This window comes from Numenius arquata, chromosome 9 (genome assembly GCF_964106895.1).
Source record: "Numenius arquata chromosome 9, bNumArq3.hap1.1, whole genome shotgun sequence".
In the NCBI taxonomy this organism is placed as follows: domain Eukaryota; kingdom Metazoa; phylum Chordata; class Aves; order Charadriiformes; family Scolopacidae; genus Numenius; species Numenius arquata.
Window position 1 is genome coordinate 8,090,939 of NC_133584.1, and position 21,853 is coordinate 8,112,791.

General features: G+C 38.7%; 2 protein-coding genes across 2 annotated transcripts in view; one reads left to right on the top strand and one right to left on the bottom strand.

Moving 5' to 3' along the window:
- The window catches only part of SMC4 (structural maintenance of chromosomes 4), a 37,341-nt gene extending 26,788 nt beyond the window's left edge, over nt 1–10,553 (bottom strand). The window contains exons 1-5 of the mRNA XM_074153908.1: nt 10,185–10,553; nt 9,395–9,590; nt 8,087–8,265; nt 7,294–7,485; nt 5,346–5,522 (exon numbers count right to left, since the gene is read on the bottom strand). Coding sequence (XP_074010009.1) covers nt 5,346–5,522; nt 7,294–7,485; nt 8,087–8,265; nt 9,395–9,551 — 705 coding nt within the window. The 5' untranslated portion in view covers nt 9,552–9,590; nt 10,185–10,553. The remainder of the gene's footprint in view (nt 1–5,345; nt 5,523–7,293; nt 7,486–8,086; nt 8,266–9,394; nt 9,591–10,184) is intronic.
- A 4,390-nt stretch (nt 10,554–14,943) lies between these two features.
- The window catches only part of IFT80 (intraflagellar transport 80), a 51,184-nt gene continuing 44,274 nt past the window's right edge, over nt 14,944–21,853 (top strand). Inside the window, exons 1-2 of the mRNA XM_074153364.1 lie at nt 14,944–15,030; nt 15,855–16,076. Coding sequence (XP_074009465.1) covers nt 14,994–15,030; nt 15,855–16,076 — 259 coding nt within the window. The 5' untranslated portion in view covers nt 14,944–14,993. The remainder of the gene's footprint in view (nt 15,031–15,854; nt 16,077–21,853) is intronic.

The following is a 21,853-nucleotide window of genomic DNA, read 5'->3' on the forward strand; positions in this document are numbered from 1 at the left end:
ACAAAGCTTTCCATTTCCCTGTATGCTACTTCCACTGTTTTCAATGCCTCTCCCATCTTTAATTTTTCTTTTATTGGACTAGCATGACACCGCTCACACTTCACTTTTTTTTCTTTACCAAAATGATAGCTCTTCCTTTTTAAGCAAGAATACAGTAAGGAATGGATAAAAAGTGCTAAATTGTCCATAATGGTAATTTTAATTTGACTTTGTTTGGACAGTGTGCCCACACTCCCCTGTATGTAAAGGTTTTCATGTAAAGTTTTGACTATGAATTCTAATTCCACATACACAGACATTGGAAGCTATATACATAGATAACCAGTATTCCTGTAACCTTATTCTTCTTTTCCTGGAAACACGACTGTAATACAGCTCTTGTAAGCCACAACAGTTTGTTTGTTTTTCCCAGTTCCATGTTATTCCTGCTATTACTTAATGCTTGCAGTCGTATTTCATTTCTACCCTTCAATTTTACAAATACACAGGAGGAGAGGAAAGTATCAAATACTTAACTTTATGCCCTGCCTACCAAGAAAATTGTTACAAGCTAGGTGGGAAATCAAGAAAGTCAACTAAGTAATAAATGCACATACACAAATCTACAATGCCACTAATGTCCAAAGATGAGGAAAAACTTAGAATTAGCCTGTTATACAACATTCAGTTGTTTGCACAAAACTACAATTCTGCATTCTGGAAATAATTTAAAAGTAGCCTTTGTCAAGCTGTTTGCACATCTGTCTAATTTTAGAAGCTTTCTTAAGGGCATTCTTGTATTTAATACAAGAATACAAATTGAGTGCAAATCTAGAGTCACTTTGGAATCTAAGTCAGTCATTGTCAAACTCAACCTACAATGTTTGACTTAAGATTATTGCTATGTTCCAATTAAACTATTCAATTGATCACTCTAATTTACCCATTGCCCCTAGAACAGTGCTTTTCTTCACTTTCCGTATTTCCCTATTTTTCTGAAGAAAGCTTAATAAACATTGGTTACAATGTTATGTTGCAATTTGCAAAATAAAAATCATATAAATTGCCAAAGTAAGTTTTCTGATAGTGTACGAGAATTCATTTTGAAACTGCCACGGACATATTAGCATATCTTATGCTGCTCTGTATTCACTTCAGGATAAAAACGTAATCTTTGAAACGGTCAGTGAAATTGATTCTGTGCTCTATGAATCAGTGTGAGGCTTCCATTTTTACATAATATTTTATTAAAATAATCTAGTTTTACTTAATTATATTATCACACTTGCTTTAATTCTTCCTACCACTTCAGCTCAGCTGTCCTTGACCTTTCTAGAACAAATCACTCTCCACCACCAATGTTGGCAGCATAGATCTCCATTCGTAATCCCAGCAGAGCTTTTCAGCTCGTGCTCCACTCGGTGCTTTAGCTCAAACGTTGGTGTGCCTCATTAGGAAAGCAGACCTCGACAATTGGGAACTTCTGGCTTATCTCAAAGCAAGAAGAAAATCTGCTCTCCCTCATTTCCTCTCCAATACACTGAAAGAGCGACTCCTACATTATTTCCACAAAGCAGCAGGTGAAAAACTTGACTAAACTTCCTTTCTGGCAATATAATATTGCCATAGGAGAGCACTGTGTTGATTACAAAATGCCGTTCCGATCAGTTTAAAAAAATACATACATATAAAATCACTGTAGTTGTTAGACTTAATTAAAATATTCTCAAGCAAATACCTATCAAATGCATTTAAGTGAAATACTAATTAGTAAAAAATTTACTTAACAGTTTCAATTTGTTTGAAAGAAAGTAGGTTCTGAAGGAAGTTGAAATCAACTGATATGTCTGCTCCCGTGATACTGTGTTTTAGCACAAAATTAAAGTCTCGTGCCATTTATTACAATTTCCACAATATTTGTTTGCGAAGTAGCTCAAAGGGAGTTACGTACAAAATTCCACTTTCCTTTTAAAATGTATGTATTGACTATACTTCTCTTACCTCGAAAGACTGCAAAAGCCAGATTCAGCAGGCATTAACAGTTGCTGTCCAGAGCCGGTTTGCTTTACTCCCCAGACATGCCTACCCTGCGATGGCCAGAACTGACATTCTTTCAAGTGCTCCCCATTTATTTAATAATTCCTTAGAGACAAACCAGCCAGGAGAAAGAGGCTGAGATTTTTTCCAGCCTCAAGGTCAACCTCTTCAGAGGAGTCTCTATTGAGCAACAGCAAACGTACTTACCTTTCTGAATTTTGCCCAGCCTGGTCAGAACACAGAAGCCACACAAGTTTTCTGTATATATACACTGAAGTTCAAGTCTTTTGAGAAAAGCTAAATAATTTTATTTGTTGTTCTTCATAGATACACAAGTAACTGAAGTAGGGGCATTAAGCATGGAAACAGAAAAATAGCAGCAAGATGCTAGATTTTACAACAGTGCTTAGCATGCCTTTTTTTTTTTTTTTCTTAAGTGACAAGATGAGAGTTTTTTTTCCTGTTGCAGTTTCAGGCTGTGGCACGCTCGTTAAAAATGCCCTGAACAGTTGTCTATTCCTCAAGTACTAAAAGCATATAGCAATTTATTAAAAACATGAAATATTTAGTGTAAGAACTTAAGGATCACAAAAGTGACAAACACCTCCTGTTAAATGTTGGCAATATCCCATTGTAACTAAAGCCATTTTTAAACAAGATTTTTTTAAATTAGTGAGTTCAGGCACAGGATTTGTAATACTTCTAGAACTACTCAATTACTCTTACATATTCTGTTTTTCAACAGGTGTTTTTTGTAATGTTACTCACAGAAGTAATTTGATTTCAATATTTTCAGTATGGCATCAGCTGAAGTACCTGTATCACGCCCTACCCAACTTTTAAAAAAATTGTCTGGCCTAAGCTTTCAAATTTTATCCTAAAAGGCATCAAAATCTGCTATGCCAGAAAAAGACTGCAAAATAGGGGGTGAAGAAACAAAAAAAATAAAGCAGTCTTCTAAAAACCAAGTGTATTCCATTGAGTAATGCTAAATATGCTAGCAAGATATAATTAAGTAGCTAAAGGTTTTGTTACTACATGTAGGACATGTTCTCTTACTAGTTAGTACCAGAGACAAGTTGTAAATATTCTATCACACACCAAAAAGCAGCATTTGATAATCAACATTAATAATATTTGATAATAACATTAATTAACATTTTTGCCCAAAATCCACATTACAAGTGAAATATTTTAATCACACCCTATTGAGATGGTCAAAATCAAAGAGACTTATAACAAAGTAAGAAATTACTCTGACTTGATATCAAATTAAACTTAGTTTAGCTATAACAAGAGAAGAGCAGAAGCTAAACAAACCTGTCACTTATCCTCCCAATTGTAAATAACTTAATTTGAAAAACATTAGGGGGAAAAGGGCAATCCTTGTGATAGTAGTTCACAACCTTAGCCTTCTGACATGGTCTCATTTATTTCTAACTATAATTTTTAATATTTAGGGTTTAAATTTCTGCTGTCATTACGTGGAAAATATTGCTATATTTCCCAACTGGAAAGTACTCAATTTTGAATCACCAGATCAGTAGATTTCACTTTTAAAAGGCACAAAACCTTACATGCAAAGAGAAAGGACCTCGCCTCAGTCAGAAAGACTGAACACCAAATCTCAGTACGTTTTCCTCTGCCATTCATGATAATACATTACCAACAAAGAGTCTAGTGGAATGAGAGAAAAAAATAATGTTGGGAACCACTCCTTTATGCCTTAATATTGGTTACACCTCCCCCTTATTTCTCCTTGTACAGGTGGAAAGCATGAAATTCACGCTTTTAGGAAAAGGTATGTTCTCCTCATTGATAACTTCCTGGGAGACAGTTAATGGGAGAAGAAAACAAATCATATCTTGGAGAAAAAAATAAAATAAATTAAAAAAGCTTAGCAATACTCCATCCCAAATGCTCTCCTCCCCTCCTCTAAAGGGGAGGTAAAAGGGCACGGCCTCTAACATTAAGCTCTTGATACCACTGCACCATAATTTCTACCTAGCTTAATCTTTGACTCTGCATTGTCTCCCTTTTAGAAATTTTGCTAAAATGATACTTCAGAAGAACTGTATAGCGTGTTTACTACAGTTGTGCTGTTGGAGGTACACCTCACTCCATCTTGAAACAGAAAATACAGGAACAAAATGTTGGAGGGAATAATTAATTGGCATGGAGACTTCAAAACAGATATATCCTCTTTTTATGGGTGTAACTGTAAAAAGGACTGCACGAAAAGGCTTGAGGAAGTGAAGCAAGCACAGCGACCTATCTAGGTTTTTTTTTTTTTTTAAGAGGGGAACTGGAAGCTCCTTTGACAAAAATAGGCCTAAAATGAACTCTATTGAAAAATTTCAGACCTTGGGAAGGCTCCTACTGCTCACTAATTTTCTAGACCATGATCCTACAGAGTAGATTTGGGACCTGTTAGTAATAATAGTGAAATAAGTACAGGTAATTGCAGATATAGTTCCTCAATTGAATTAATATTTAAATACTTCCATCAAGTACTTTAACTCAATTTACATTTTAAGTAATTGTTTGGCGCATAGCAAATTTCTCCATTATTATTTAAAAACTAGAAAAAATTAGTGTGGTTCTCTTCAGCCTGTCTTTAGAACAGCAGATGCCAGCAAGACTCATAATTTTAAGGTCAAATGTGAATATAAATGCTATTATATTGACAAATTCTATGATTATTCCTACAGTAAGGGTTGTGAACTGTAGCTTTTAAAAACATAGCTTGAGTTGGCTATAAACCTGCCATTGAGTCCTCTCCAGTTGTTAAACAAATGTAAACACAAAGTACACTTCATGTGTTTATTTTCTTGCCCTCAATTTTTATGCAGTTATTTTTTGTATACATACTTCTCCTGTAAAACCATGTCTATGTACGAGAGCTGTAGGTAACAGTAGAATACTTAAGATTTAAGTTAATATTGATGCACTTTTATCTAAAGCATAAACAAGTTGCTGAATCTCTGCCACGCTTAAGCAGCACAATAATATTGGGGTTTAAGGTTTATTTTACTACACCAATATTTACGTGCTGCTAGGGCGGAACAAGTACGACAACTCTTCTATTCATCCACATGTCAGGAACACAAATTTATTAACAGAAAAATTTATATTAGTATCTTCAACTGTTTCTCTTCCTTAAATTTCTAAAGCAGCAAATAATGATTCGCATCTTTATTAGAGCATGCAAACCATGATGTGCTGCTAGAGTACTTTAAGGCCTCAAATACAAGACTTAAAACCTAGACAGTATTTTTTATAAGTGAAAACATAGCTTTAGTTAAAATTGGTTTTATTCATACACCAACCTGTAAAATTAAGAACCTGTTATGGTCCAGATCAATTCCATGGCTTCGAAGAAGAATACCAACATCCTTGAATGTCGTTTTCTTTCCATTGATGTGGTAGACAGAAGAATTATCTCTATAGGCAGTTCTAGATACACAAAAATTGCTGTTAGGAATGACTTCATAATCATCTCCTTCCTGTTTTGAGGAAAAACAAAGCCAGAAAAACAATTACTATATCACAGGTTTACATCATATTTCACAATTAAGCACAGAAGTTTTATCATGTTCAGGTTTTAAGTCAATTGCACACTGAGGTCTAGTAGAAGTGGGAACTGTCTTAAAGCTGCATATCTCAAAAAAAATATTTAAAAAATCCAAAAAAATACTTAAGAACTGGACAAAAATTAGCCCAAATCATTTAAACTGAATGGCTCTCATCTTATGCCTTTCTCACCTCTAATACAAGTTATCGCATTGAAAATACTTGATTTATTTTCTTTACTACTGCTTCAAATCACAAAGGAAAAGGCCTACTTCAATTTTAAAGTGTCTGTGCTATTCCACCCTTTAAATTTTAGATTAGGAAGTCTTGAATGACTTAAGTACTATTTGCATCTTAAACTCGTCTTTTATAGTGCTAGGAAAAGGAGTTACTTTTAGCCAAGTAGTTCTAAAGAGAAACGGTAGAAGATAAAAAAGCAAAACATTAAAGATATGACAAAAATGACATCATCAGCTTCAAAAGATATCTTAGACTTACCTACAAAGCACCAACTAAAATAAAGCTGGTACTATATTTTAAAAAGTTAAAATTCATGAATGCTTCTAAACTGGCTTACCACTTTCCCAGATTAACCCCCAAGAACATAATCCAATTGGTATCTAGTATATGCAGAACTTTTTTAGATCATAAAGTTAGCTCCTAGAGGTTAATGCAAAGTAAAGTGGAAAAAAAAAATGAACAAATTTTGAATCTGGTTATTATAAATACAAGCAAAAGGTAGGTGTGTGTGTATATCAAGTCAAAGAAAAAAAAAAAATCTGTCTTTTAACACTGTTCCTTTAAAGGCTGTATATATTGCCACTTTATTAACACAATTTTTGTAATTTCAATGTACATTTCCCACTATTTTGACTGTTCCCAAACTCGACAGTTGATACTTCAGCTAGAACATGTGTACAAAAATTATATTCAAATAAAGTAACAGAAATAAATTCCTTACACTGTAGTTGCAATAAATCAACAAAACCATCCAGAAGTTTTTATCAATATGAAGTGGCAAGCAAAAGAAATACTTTTTTTAATTTACCAACACTTTCTATTCCATTCAAACAAAATATCAGGTTCAAAAATATTTAGTGGTAGGATGTGATGTCCAGAATTTTTGATGAAAAGTCTATTTTAAAATTGCAGGCATGTTTACAGTATACAAAGTGTAAATAAGAAAGTTTCAGATTCATTATATATTTTTCTAATTTTAGGTAACCTAAAATAGTTTCTAATCAGTTTGGAAAGTTTTGCTTAAATAGATTTTATTTCTTAATATATATGATCATATTATAAATTTAAGAATATATAACATCCAAATGTAGACTTATAAATTTTTAGGGGTCCTATTATTTTCAGAAATAAGTTTTATTTGCTTGAGGCAAAACAGATGACAACTCTAAAACGACTTCTTCTTAAAAGGATTATTACATATCCATTTTTAAACTATTTAGCAATATGTACCAGATATTAGTCCTGCAGAAAATAAAAAAAGAATCCCTACTAATATTTTAAGAACTGCAGTACTCTATAGAGGAATTTAAGCTAATTAAATTTGAATGGATGTTTTACATCTCAAAGATAAAGTAATCATGTTATGAAGTGTTCCCCAGCTCAAACTAAAATAACTAATTATTAAAAGTTTTCAAATCCTTAAAGAAAAAAAGTCTCCACTGTTCTGAATAGAAGCATACATACCTTGTCAATGATCTTTTGGAAGTGGACTTCCACAGAACAACTCTGGATGTCCGTATGCTTGTCAGAATTATGGATCAGCACAGAGAGTTTTTTGGATCTGATTTTTTGTGCTCGATACCCAAATACAAAAAGCATTGAATCAATGACATTGGATTTTCCACTGCCATTTGGCCCAATAATACACGAAAAACGCTGCATAATAGAAGGAAAAAAGTGAAATTCAAAGGGAAATAGATCCCGGCCAGTGTACATCACCTATTTCATCTGTGAACAGTTTAAAACACAATTATTTCTACTGCATGAAACTGCAGACTATTTGATAGTGATACTGCCAAAGGTAAAGCAGTACAACTTATTTAAGAAAAAAACCCACACCTCAACTCAGCTTTCTAAATTTTAACTTGTTAACTCAAAGCGATACTTCATTTAGCAAGCATGTTCGCAAGGAAAGTTTCATGATTAGCCACGTAAGTCTCTTGTGGGCACTAAAAAAATATTCTCATTCTTCAAACACACCCCTAAAAGTTCTCCAGTAAGTGAAATAAAGAGAAAAGTGTGCTTTTTCTAAGGTTTAACGATAAATTAAAATTGTACAGTATCAGAAAGTTGCACTTTACTGTTTTCTCTATTGTCCAATACTGAAAATTTAGAATATCACTGTATAAGTCATTCTAAAATTTAAATATTTTGCAGTTATTTTGAGATAAGCTTACATGAAAATACAGGAAGGAATATTAATACACAGCGAAGTCTTACTTTCATTTAAAAAACGTTTAAGATAAAAGAAAGATACCTTATGAAAAGGTCCCAAAGTTTGCTCCCCTGCATAGGATTTGAAGTTCTGGTTTACAATATGAGTTATCATGAGACGAGGAGCACCAGCTTCATTGGTCATTGCTGGAGGTGGGGGAGGAGGGATGCTACCCAAAATCTCTTCTAAACTTCGATTATCAAGCATCTCATTTGAGACTGCTAAAAACCATCCAAAATAAACAGAAAAAAAAAAAAAAGACTATAAGCTCTCAATGACTAGACACCTTTTAAAATGCTCAACTGGAAAAGCAAACATCATTTCTATATGAACCAAACCTATAATTTTGCCTGTAATTATTAAAACAAGTTAAGCGGAATTAAAATTCTTCTTTCCATGAACCGAACTCTTTAAAAAGAGATACTTAAGATGTCCCATCGATTCACTAGTGGGTTTTTTCTTTCATTATGTAATTCTTATTCTAACACACTTTAATAGGCACTGTGCAATTACAATAGCTACAACCGTCACAATAAGCCTACAAATCTGAAACAGGCAAAGTCTTTCTAATTAATAAGTGCAAAGCCACATTTCAAGCGTGCTCACAAGTCACTCTGCAAGATTTGGGGATCGCTGCACAATGCTCTGAAAGCTGTAATGACAGCACAACTACTCTGCAAAGACAGGAAGTTTGTTACGAAAACAAACTGGCCCCCTGGATATCAGCTAGTTGTAAGCAAAGCAGCTTTTCAACAGTTACTAGCAACTTTTTCTTCAAAAAGACAGTAGTATTTGCCACCAATTTCAACATATTAATCTATTTGTCAAATACCTTGCTTCAATAATTGCATATCTGGCTACCTAAAAAGACACACACTGCTGTTTTTCCAGACATTTTCAGCAAAAACTCAACTCGGGAAACTCAAGAAAATACACTGCTTCATGAAAAAGAAAGTCAAATCATTTTAAGAGTTAAGTAAATAAACTTGACATTTATTCCATTCCAAGAAATCCCATATCATTGGCTGCATATAAATTTGAAAAATCCTGCTGTTGTACCACAATCTTAAGTACAATGTTACAGATCAGGAATATGAAATAGGCTTTATTAGGAGAAAGTCTACAAATTGCTTTTGCACTTGTACTAAATCACTGGTCCAAACAGTTTAACTCTTTGCAAGCCTTCTTTATAATTTCGAAAGCAGTTTAAACTTGCCAGGACTCAAGGCTTTCAAAAGAAAAGAGCAAATCCTATATGCAACAGCTGGTAAATTCACCCAAACGATGTTGCTAAACAGGCACCATCACACCAAGTTTACACACCATCAGAACCACAATATTCAGACCTACCTTGTGGTCTGTCTGCACCAAGCTGTCTGTCACCTTCGTTTTCCACTTCCATGTCACTGGTGGACTCCTCTAAGGGCTCTCTGCCTTTCCGATGGGCTGCTGTAGAAGCTTTGGTGCTCCTGCTTGGCTTGACCTCCGTTGGCTGTTCCCCTTCCATTCCAAGCAATCAAACTACTGAAGGGATCTATCTCCTTCGCTAACATAAACAAGAAAACCCCGTGATCTAAGCATTGAACTACAATCCCCTAAGGAATATACCCACATGTTTGCCCAGATGTTTGACTAACTCAGAAACTAAAGACTAGAGGTATTTTGAAGACAAAAATCCAAACCTGAAACAAAATCTAAAGCTTAGCCTCATAATGCTATATTTTACAATACATCACCCCCCTGAAAAACAACAGACCAACCTTAATCTGTAAAAACAGCACAAATCTACCTACTGAAAACTCATACAGCCATATTCAATGCAGTTACTATGCTCAGAGATAGCCACTGTGATGCTGGGGGCAAAAGAGTTAAAGACACATTTGCAATAACAAACTGAGTAACCATATGTCTTATGGAAGCACTCTTTACATACACTTTTCAGACCTGACAAGCATTTTACTTTCTACAGTCCATGCTGACTATATATTTTATATGGATAGATAGATAAACAAAAAGACCTGCATAATTATAGCAAAGACTTGACTCTTAAACAGCTTAAATCAACACACTCACTTCGCAAGATACAACACAACCACTACTTCCAGAATTCAGTGTTTAACAAGAAAGCAAACCAAAATACCTTAATATAATTGTGATGTTTAAGGGATCAAGAATGAAACGTTACAAAAGTCCATCAGCTGGCACTTAAGCACAGCTCCCAAAAAGTATAAATAGAAAGCAACCGATGAGAAGAAAGACGACTTCATGAGCAAAACTCTCTCCGAAGAGTTTAAATTGCAGCAAGTGGCGAACTCAGTTCGCAGAAAAACAGACATGAGAAAGTTTACTTCTCACAAGATAAAAAACTGACGTGGTTAGAAAGTCATCTTACAATTGGTGCCAATCATTTGACGTTTTCAGACCTACCCCCAACCCACACTCTCATGAGAGTCCTTCATTTGGGACAATGGGGGAGGGGGGAAATGAGAGAAAGAACTCATTTTAAGGCAATTTGAGTCTATGCCCCTGTTCAGAAGTGTTCCGCAATGGCTGTCTCAGACAATTACAGACTCTCAAAGTACCAGATTTATTTATTTTTTTTTTTTTCAAAACTGCTCCACTCCAACAGAATTGTGCAATATAGACCTATTTACCTTACCAACCCTTCCACCCCAGATGCTGCGACAGAACGAACAAGCATAACTACTCGACCTCAGCTTTTAAATCGCGATAAATCAGCTGCCACATACTCTCTAACAAATTTAACAAATTCGTGCCCAGCCCCTCCCCCGAGTCAGCTCGAAGGTGTTTGTTAAAAGCATCTCTCCGCGATCTCCTGCCAAGCGCCGTTTTTGTTACAGGGATGGCGAAAAGCAGAGACAGAGATGGAGGGGAAGGCTTCCTTATTAACAGCCGATTAAACTTGATAGCGATTAGCCCTTGACAGTGTAAAATTTTAGGCTTTTTTTTTTTTAAATCTGTTTATCTAAGGAGCCCAACTGCGCCCTTGTCACGGTCTTTCCAAGTCGTTGTGGACTTTCTTAGGATTTCTGTCTCATACTTCAAAAATAAAAGGAGCAGGCAGAGCTCGCTACGGAATGGTCCCTGCTTTGCAAATAGATTAAAAACGAGCCGAAACGCACTCCTAGTCTTCCCCATCCTAGGTGGGTCTCCGATTCACGGTCCCCAAAGGTCCCTAAGGGCACAGCGGGAAACCTCGGGCTTTCCCTTGGGCTGCAGAGAGCCCTCTCTCATCCCCCCTTCTCAGATCCATCTGCCGACACCAGCCGGGACGGACACGTCGGGCGCCGTGCCCCGCCGGTGCGGGGACCGAGCGGCCGCCGGGCAGCCCGGGCCCCTCGGCGGGTCCGCCCCAGGACTGGAGAGAGGGGCTGCCGTCGCCTTTCCCTCCCTCAGGGCGGGGATGATCAGGGAAGAAGAAGGCGCGGGGCAAAGCCCGCCGCCCCGCCACCCTTCCTCTCAGCACCCGCTGCCCTGAGGGCGTCCCCCACCGCCCCGCTCGCAGCGGGGGAAGCCCCCCCCCCACCCCAACTCCACCTGCCCTCAGGCGAACCGCCGGCGCCTCCGCCCGCCGACCTACCCCGCGCCCGCCCGCCGAGCTGCTACCTTCGAGGACCGGCGGCGGCCGGCCCCGGCGAGGACGGCGAGGTTGCGGTAGGGCGGGCGGCTCCGGCTCTCCGCCGGGCGGCTCGGCGGCTTTCCACACTCGAAAATGGCGCCCAAACGGCGAACTCGAACCGAAATTCGTTAGAAAAGCGCGGGGCATGCTGGGAAGGGAGGGGGCCGGCCTCCCGCGGGTTTGAAAGGAGGGAGGAGGGGAGGGAAAAAAAAAAAAAAAAAAAAAAAAAAAGCCCCGCTCCCGCGCCATCTTGTTTTCCGTTACTGCGCGGACGGGCTGGGCGGGCTAGGGAAAAAAACAAACGGAAAAATAAATAAATCCCCTCTCGTGGGGGATCGGCGGGTTTTTTCTGAGGGGGAAGGTGGGGAGAGGCTGGTGGCTGAGGGTGATAGCGGCCCCACGGCCTGTGCCCATCCCCCCGCGGCGGGAAGGATTTATTTTAATTTTAGAAGTAGGTCAGTGGGCGGCGCTTCGTTGCGAGGCGACGGGGGCCGGAGCGGCGTCGGCGTGAATGGGCGCTGTTATTTAAAATATTAAAAAATAAAATTTAAAAAAAAAAAAGGTAAAAAAATAAAATAAAAAATTGTGGGGGACAAGACGGTTTTAAAGCGGTATTAATTAACGGTGACGCCACTGGGCCGTGTCACCTGGTCGGGAAGGGCCCGTGAGGTGGCGGTGGGACGAGGAGGAGGAGGAAGAGGAGGAAGGAGAAGTCTCGCGGGAAGTCGCCATAGAGACGGAGCCGCTTGGCCCCGCAGCTGCTGTGGCGCCGTGGGGACGAGGAGGAAGGCGGGATTAGCGCGGAAGCCGCCGGGGCTTGGGAGCCGGCCGCTGAGGGAGCGGTGCCCGCCGCTCTGCGCTCTCCCTCCCGCTGCCGGCGCAGGTAAAGGCGGGCTGGAGAGGAGGAGGAGGAGGCGGCGGCGATCCTCCCCTCGCCGTCGGGCGGCAGGTCTGACTCACCGCCGCGGTGGGCGAGAGGGTCGGGAGCCGTGACCCCCGGCTCGGCGTGGGAGGCGGGATGGGCTGAGGGGAGCGGGAGGCAGCCGGGCGGCCCTGAGGTAAGGGCGGGGGAGTCTCGACCTCCCCGGCTACGGGCGGCCCTGAGGGGAACGGGCGCTGGGGCGCGGCGGGGACAATGTGCCGTTTGGGAAGCTGGAAACTGGGAGGGAAAAGGGGTTGCTGGCACGGCCGGGGAGCGGGCTTTGCCGTCCGTGTGGTGCCCCAGGCGGTCCCTCGGGAGACGAGGGACCACCGCCTCAGGCAGACGGGGCGGCAAGAGCCGCAGTTCCCTGACAGCGGAGACCTGTAGCCGCCCCGTCAGGAGCGAGCTCCTGCCCCGCCACCGCCATCCCCGTCCTTTCTTCCCATCCTGCCGCCCGTCTTTCCCTTCGCTCCCCCCCCGGCTCTTGCTCAATCTCCCGCTGCCGCCTCTGATCCTCATCTCCTCCTTCGGCAGCTCCGGAGGGGAAAAGGCTGAGGGGAGGAGAGGGCGAGGAGGCCCCGGGCTACCGTGTAGGGACGAGCTGGTCCTCACCGGGACCAACGAGGCTGGGAGAAGCCGAGCCAAACTCATCGTGCCAGAAAAACTCTTCGTTATTGCCCCATCTTTTTTAACAACTCCTGGTAAATGCTTTCAGCTAAACCTGCTGTTGGGCTCGTTGCGGAGCTGTATGTAGTGTATGTACCAGGATGGGTAACGATGGATGTACCTGTTGCTGACAGCAGGTGAGCTGTGTGACGTAAGGGTGAGCGTTCTGCCTTTTAGGTGCGCACAACGAGGGTTTAAGCCATTTTCAAAAATCACAATAAAGTTCTGGTCTTGTCTTTGAAAGGAAAATAGCAGAACTCCATGTACCGGGAGCAGGGAGGGAGTGCAAGCTGGAAGCTGACAATAGCGACATGCCTGCTGAAACCCCAAGAGGGAAATAATCAATTAAAAACTACCAAGCAGCAGCTGAAAAGGTGGGTTTAGCAAGGTTTGGCGTGCACAGAAAATAGAAGCAGATAAGATCCATGCATCCAAATAAATGTGAGGTATTCTGTTAAGCAGGAGAGATGCTTACGTTAAAGTGGAGAATAAATCCTTAATACTGTTTTGCTCTGTGCTATTTCTTTGCTGTGTACAAATCTTATGGTTTATGTTTGGGGATTTAGTTTTAGAATTTGTGGCGCAGAGACTGCAACATTGAGGCGTCCGCTGAATGGGTATATGCAGGTGCTGAACAACAGCGTTGCCACTATACAGAAGTCAAGGACATGATTAAAAAGCTACTTTGAAAGTTTAGCACGAACTCAGGCCCGTTTTAAATGCCTTGATGATGATATTCTCTGGCTGGTTTTTGGGTAAGGGTAGAAGGAAATTAAACATTCAAGTATGAGAGAGCTATTTTTATTTTTAAATAATTATATACGGGTGTGTTTATAAGTTAACAGATTAGGGTTGAAAATAATTTATTTTACTCTTTGGGCACAGAAAATTACATGTTTTAAGACTAGCATCCTTTTACTGCTTCTTAAATTTTGCATAGTAGCTATTTGACATGGAGTAATTTTTATGGTGAAAAAATTCCAGAAGGTTAGAAGGGCACATTTGTGCCTCATCGTGGTCTCCTCAGAGTATACCTTTTGCTCTCACCCTCTTGGTCTCACTTCTTTCCAGCCTGGAAGACAGAAAAGTTTTAACCCTGATCAGTGCGACTACCCTGTCCAGGCACAGATGCACAAAGGCTGTCACAAGAGGGAAGGGGGTAAGAAGATGGGACCCCAGTGATCTGTTTATGGAATTACTGTGTTGCAGTAAAGTCTTGTGGACAAATAGGGGAGGACGAAAGACTAGGAAATTGTATCATTTTATCAGGGCAGGATTATTTTCATAGTATGACTTTTTCCCTTAAATTTTCTCACAGTGCTCTTGCTAAGCGTGAAGTTCCTTAAAAAGTTTGCGATTCCAGGTTTTCCCTTGCTACCTTCATGCCTGTATGTCAGCATGAGAGCACTTCAGTGTTTCAGCCTGTAACGTTTCAGCAATATGTACCTGGCATCACTTGTTCTTTAAATTGTCTGGTGTGTTTATACTAAATGATCAGATAAGTGTGGAGTTGGGTACTGTACAAACAGAATTCCCTTAAAACTGAGATGTTTTGGTGTTTATTTTGCCACAATGCTAATGTAATAGTATTTATTTTAAAACTTTCTATTTTGGTGTTAGTGTCTTCCTTTTTAATTTTGGCTACTTATGTATGTGTTTGTTTTATTACAGTTACGACATACCTACATATCTTTTTTTAATGTTCCATCTGAACAACTGAAATGAGACTGAAGACTTCACTTTTAAAGGAACCAAAACATATCCTTTGTTTCAGAATAAACTATAGAAAAATGTTAATTCTGAGTAGCCTTTTTTTCCAGAAAGGATGTCTTTATCATAAATGTCATAGTAAAATATTTGTAAATTGCAGGTGGCTTTTTTTTTCTTTTCTTCACCTTGCCCTTCTGTGCAGCCTTTAAGGGCAACATTTTAGGAGATGAACACTCTTTTTTTAGTTGAACACTCTTAGAGTAGTACCTTCCCTTCAGAAGCTATCAGCGTTTTGCGAGAAATTTTTGAGTTTTTCTTTCCTTTCTTATTTGTAGTTAAAAAGTCTTTTAACTTGTGGTCTTTCCCAGACCGTAAGTAGGAGTAGTGATATATCTACTTCCTTGTAGTAAGACATGCAGTTATAGCGTGAAATTGGAGCAGTTACAACTGAAATTGTAATTCTCCCACTAATAAGTTAGGTATGTCAATAATTTAAATATGATGTGGTGTTAATAAACTGACACATTTGAATGACAGTTGGGCATTTTGCACTTGCATTGTGCACTAAGACCCTTTTAGAGGTAACCCAACATTTCAGCTGCGTTTCAATCAGCATGCATCATAATAAGAATTATATTTCTACACAATACAGTTTGTTTTATTTTTTGCTGAATTTCTGTCAGCTCTTTTCTTGAAGCAAAAGAGGAAACTAAAAATGAAGAATCCTGTTTTCTTTATATAGAACATTCCATGGAATGTTATCAAAATAATCTTCCTGTACTGTTCCTTCAGCTTTGTTTAACCTAGATTAGATATTTTGTAAGCTTATTTTTAATAATGAAAATGTTAACACTTCCTTAATTTAATTAAACATAAAGAATTAGTTAGCTGTGTGGGATGGACTACAGCTGACGAGCTATATTCCTGCAGTGATGATCACCAAATTATGAAATGGAACCTTTTAACTAGTGAGACTACTCGAGTAGTGAAACTTCCAGATGATATTTATCCCATAGATCTTCACTGGTTTCCCAGAAGTATAGGTGGGAAGAAGCAGTCCCATGCTGAGAGCTTTGTTCTCACAAGTTCTGATGGTAAGTCAATTTAAAATACTTATAATTTCACTATGTGCTTATGTCACTCAAATACACGAGAAATTATTTGCGGTAAGTAACCTGCAATAAAACAATTTCAAATGTCTGTGCACCAGTTGCGCTGGTGTAAAATTAATAGTTGTTTCAAATTCAATACATTGTACAGTTATAATTTTCTCTGATACAACATTATCAAATGTATCTCTGACAGCAGATAAATACTTTTTTTAATGTAAGGTCAATTTCTACCATCTTTTTTCAGTTTCATAACCGAGTAGCTTTAAGTATGTCTGCACTGCATGCCTACATAGATACTGTATCGCATATAGTTAGGAAAACTGAAGATGACCAAGTTACTGAAATTGCTTAACCATGATATTTAATATCAATGTAGTCCATTTCTTGGACACGTTACAGGAGCACGTCTTGTATCTCGCTTCTGTGGAGTCTTGAATATCCCTCTGGAGCATCTAGTTTTGGCTATTGTGAGAGATCTAAGACTAGTATATATATCCACTCTACTGGCAGATGTATATATAAGCATGTATATCCAGTATGCTGCTATTTGTCCAGTATACTAGTGTACCAACACTAGACTATATGATCCGATATAGTAGCTACTGTATTCCAGTGTATGGATTCTGTTTTGTGGAAGGGAGGTGGGAGCAAGATGGTTTGATGATCACTTGGGGTTTTTTTCTCCCTCTCCAAAGAGACTAGCAATTGATTTTGCCCGATTTGCACACAGTCACATTTTTCTTCCTGCATGAAGGCAGATATATGCCCAGTTCAGTGAAGAAATCTTAAGTAACTGGTTTCATTATTATTTTACATTTATTATGAAGCAGTCCATACTGTTCAGGTCAGACTTTGTCTCCTTTCTTTTCAGTACTGTAATGAGGATTATGTTCCATGCCATCAGGATTTTTCTGTGCCTATTTCCCCTTCCTTTTCTTCCCTTATCCCTTTTCTTTAACAAAAGACATTTGGACTCTTTTCTTCTTAATCTAATTCTTTGTTTGAAAAAAATGCTGAAAATAATCGTAAAAATAAATTTTCTTAAGTCACCTCCCCTTTATTTCTGTTACAAAAAGCCTACCATGTGGAAACCCTGTAGTTCAGATGAGAGTGTTTCTTCCTGAATCTATCAGTTTTAGTTTTGAAAAGGGGTTGATCCTCTCTGAAATTTGCTGATTTACATTCGCCTTGTTATAAAAATTGTGGCTCTGCTAAGAAACAAGTTCTTGGTGTCGACTGGGACTGCCTCACTGACAATCCCCTGTCAAGAGCTTGCTGACGGGGTTGGTGTGTTAGTTTGTGAATGATTTCTAATACTTTCATGCCTTAGATCCAAGAACTTGGCATACGGGTGACTTCAAAGAGCTGTATGACTTGCAGAAGTGTGACAGTCCTTACACCTATCCTATCTTTTTACACCTTTGTGTTTTACTCAGTTAATAATGCTGTTGAAGGTTCCAAAGTAAATTAAATTATCCTGCTGGTAGTAGTAATTCTATGCCACAAAGCAGCAGATTGCATCAACATACTAAACTTAGTTTGTATTCTTTTGTCAGCGGTCAAAGACCTTGGTGGTAAAGCTGTATTTCTAAACAAATGGTAGTGTTGGGAGTTTCTCAACGCTGAACTGAAAGCAATATGCTACTCTAAATCTCTGCCAGCTTTTTCAGGCCGAGCAGGTCATGGTCAATTGTTGTAGAGAGTTTCCATCAGGATAATAATGGCCATCTGCCCATGACCCTGTTGATAGCTTTCACAGGGACCTATTGATAGTTTTCATGGGACTGATGGAGAATTTCCAGCTAACTTCTGCCCGTGTTTTGGCCAGAACCTTGAATTTGTGGGTCTAGTGTGTTTTCTTTGGTGAGGGGAACTTGCTGTAGGCTTTTGGCTAGCTTCACAGGGAGCTTGATTGGGAACAGAAGGTTTGTTACTGGGCATTAGCAGTCTGGAGCTGGTATGTCCAGCATGGCTTCCTCTACCGATGGAGAGAGGTAATATGTATTTGAAGAAGGTAGAGAAAATTAATTTCTTGCATGAAATTTTGGAGATTTCTCTGACTTTTGGCAAGAGTTGCACTTTAAAATTAGGAGGGCTGAGAGTTGAGTTCACGGAGTGAAGGCCAAGATTTCTTTAAGGTATATTTAATACTTCCTAAATGCACTGAACTTAATGAACAAAAGCAGGACATCTTCTGTCTCCCTGCCACTTCCCAGATATACGTGGGGAGGGAAGCTGAGAAGTTTGACCAAGTAGAGTTGTAATTTTTGCAATTCTTGGTGCTGAACTTTTACTATTAATTTTAGGCAGCTGGGTTTAATGAGGTATTGCTTGTAGAGCTCTCATGGTGAAAGTGGAAGCTTTTGTGAAAACTGAAAGGAAGATTCATTTGTATCAATTAATATTTGCATGCATTATAGTATGCTTTGGGAGGGCAGGGTTTACCTAAACAAAGATGTTCTTCAGAACGTCAGTCAGTGATCAATATTCACTGGGCTGATTCCTATGGGATTTGTATTCTTTTCCATTCAATGATAAACGTGGGATGGAGGGATTTCAGTAGGTCTTCTGGTGCTCTTAATTCCTTTCTTTTTTCTTCTTTCTTTTTCTTTCTCAGTTTTCACATTTGCATTTCTGATGTCCTGTAAAGTTCTAAATTGTGTGTGTAAATAGCGAGCAAAAGAGTAGCTGTAGTAAGTCACATCTCCTGTTAATTTATTCAGTCAGTTTTCCAGTGTTATTAAAATAGTATGATAGTATTTCATGTTCTGCTTGAATAATGCTTTGATGGTTGATTGAAGAAACATATAAGGGCTACTACTACCTTCATGAAAAAGATGACCTTTAAAAGTCTGCTATGCGATTTTTCCTCTCTCATTTTTCTCTTTTTTTTTTTTTTGTATCACTAAGATATGTGAGGAAAAATAAATCGTATTCATAGGTGTGTTTAGAGAGGTTGATTTTTTTTTTTCAGAAGTGTTCAAAAATTAGCATGTTGCAGGAGCTGTACATTTGCAAGTACTTAAGTCTATGTGTGAACCCAGTGCAAATTTCGGTAAGATATCAGTTCTTAAGTGTGATATCTAGTAGGTATGAATGCTTGCCCTTCTGTAAGTGGATTAACTGAAACTACAACAAAGAGCTACAGTTTAGGAATAAAGCCTTGTGAATAGCACTGTGCATAGGTAGGCCCCGGAATCTTTTCCAGGGTGCATTAGGACTTTTGCAATTAACTACTAGAAGTTGGATTACTTTAAGTGACATAAGTCAATGGCGGGGGTTTAAAGCGAGGGGTTCTTGGGTTCTCGCAGTTTAACAGATGATTTTTCTTGCTGGTCAAGATTTTAGTTGTGTGTGTTCAACAAATTCTAAACCAGGCCCTGACATTAATCTGCATTTTCTTCGTTAAGACTGTTGTGTTCATTTGCTTATAACTTTTACCAAACTTTTTTTGTCTAACTTAAAATTACTGTTAAAGTATTTTATAAAGATTTCATCTGAGAGACAGTGAAGGGAAGGTCAGGAAAAATGCTGTCTTCTCCCTAACAGTAAAAGAAAAAAAAAAAAAAAGAGAGAAAAAATGCTATGAAACATGTAAATGATTATGTAGTTATATCTCTGTTAGAATTCATATGCACTTGAGAGTTAATCCATTCTACCATTGTTTAGCTTTTGGAGATTAACTTTCACTTTCTTTTAGTGCAACTGTTTCTTGCTTGCATGGAGCATAAACTGTTGTGGCTGTCTTTGCCAACTTTATTGCAGTGGCTTGGGCTTTTTTTGGGTTTTATTTTTCTTTTTCCAAATGTGTAGGCTCTTCAAATTGTCCAGTTCTCAGCACATCCCTAAGGTTTATCATCCTAATAGTGTCGTAGTTGAGATGGGGATTGTCTGATCAAAGTCTACCATCCCCTGACTTCCCCCCTTTCCCAAGATGACACCTCCTGTAGTTCTTCAAGCCAGTCCAGTGATTGGTTGTTAGATAATTTTGTATTGTTTAGCGAGCCGAGTTTGTGTTCAGCCTTTGCATTCCTTTTGGACATCTGGGGCCTTTATTGCTATTCCTGTCGTTAATTTGAATGCTACTGTTCTGCTTGCACAGCACAGTGCAAAGTAGAACTGAGCTTTGCTGGATGAATTGCTGTTAAAACTAAATGCTTTATGGTTGTTCCAGCGCAGTAGATACCCTATTGCAGAAGGAAGATAGGATGTAATTTCTGTTTAAGTGAACAGAGTAAATCCTAACTTGTTTATTTGTTTAGAGAGTGCTAAATGTAAAAAAAACTGAATGAAGAAACTAATTGAGAAGAAAATGAGACTTGCATGTCCGTGATGGGTGTTGTAGGGAGACTGGCTGACTGGTAATCAGTAACTTTGGAGCTCCTTGGTGGGTTTCATGGAAAGAGGCAGGTACGTGATGGAAAAGTGCCCACTGAGGAGGCAAGCTGTGGCAGGGGCTGCAGGCATTTGGGGCAGGGAGGGGTTGTTACACTTGCCCTCACTGAAGAAAAACATTCAGCTGGGTTCCCTTTTGAAGCAGGAGGGAGTCCACCCCCAAAAGCTGATTTGGGTTGCTGTTACTTATGAAATGAGTTATTTTTGCCATAATTAGTTCACAGATCACAAAACCTGTGATCTTCAGGTTTTGTCTTGCACAAGTTAGCACTTTGTCTTCTTTCTTGTAGGGATTCTTTTACCTAATTAACTGTTGTTAGGACTAGGGATAAACTCTTAGCATTGTTCGGTAAATTCATCCCGAACATTCAACTTCTGGAAAACTGTTCATGAGAGAGTTTGTTTTTGAGGATTGTTGGGTTTTTGGTTTGGTTTTTTTTTTTTTTTTTTTCAATGAAATTGAAATACAAACCAGTGCTAACCTTATTTGTGAAAGAATAAATTGAGTTAAAAACTTAACGTAGAAAGTTTTCAAGTTTATCTCCTAGTGTAATTAGCACTTTCAATAAATAAATGTTTAACAACTTACAACTTACCTTGTAAAGATTTTTTTTTTGCATATGCAAGTGAATTATTGCATTGTAAAAGTTCATGAACAAGTGTTGTTGCTTAGTTGCTATTTTCTAAAAACCTTACATTTAAAATTCTGTTTAAGTGTTACTTACATAGCATGCCTTACGTGTCAAGCCTGCAATTTTCCTGCAACAGCTAATTCATTTCTGTGATAAGGATTCCTGAAAATTTGCTGAATCCAATGGAAATGGAGTATAATGTCTTTACAGGGTTGCATTAATTCCTGGTTGAACTCCAGATGTTTGTGAAATTAGAACAAACGTAAATTTAATCCTCTTGGGTTTTCTTCTGACTTGCGTCTCTTGTGGGATATTGTTCTTTTACTTCCTACTTACATTGATCTTATTGTTGCTTTTTTACAAAAATAAAGAATATGTTCAACTTTAAACTGCTTATTAAGCACAAATCATAAGAGAATAGACCTATTTTTTTCAACTTTTTATGTTATTGATAATTTAAACATTTAAGAGTCTATGAAAAGTAATGGACAAAACATACATGTTTTATATTCTGTATTTGAATAGGCTGCTAATCTCCCACTTGAAATTCCTCCAAAACTGGAGAGTCACTTTAAGATTAAGGACAGCTTCTGGCTCCAGTACGTAATAAAAATAAAGAAACAGTATTTTACAAATTTGAGATGTAAAGTAATATTAAGTTGAATCACTTCTGTCTCCAAGCATGCAGCTAAAATTTTCCCTTTCTTAATTGTGTATGAGGCAGTAAGTTCT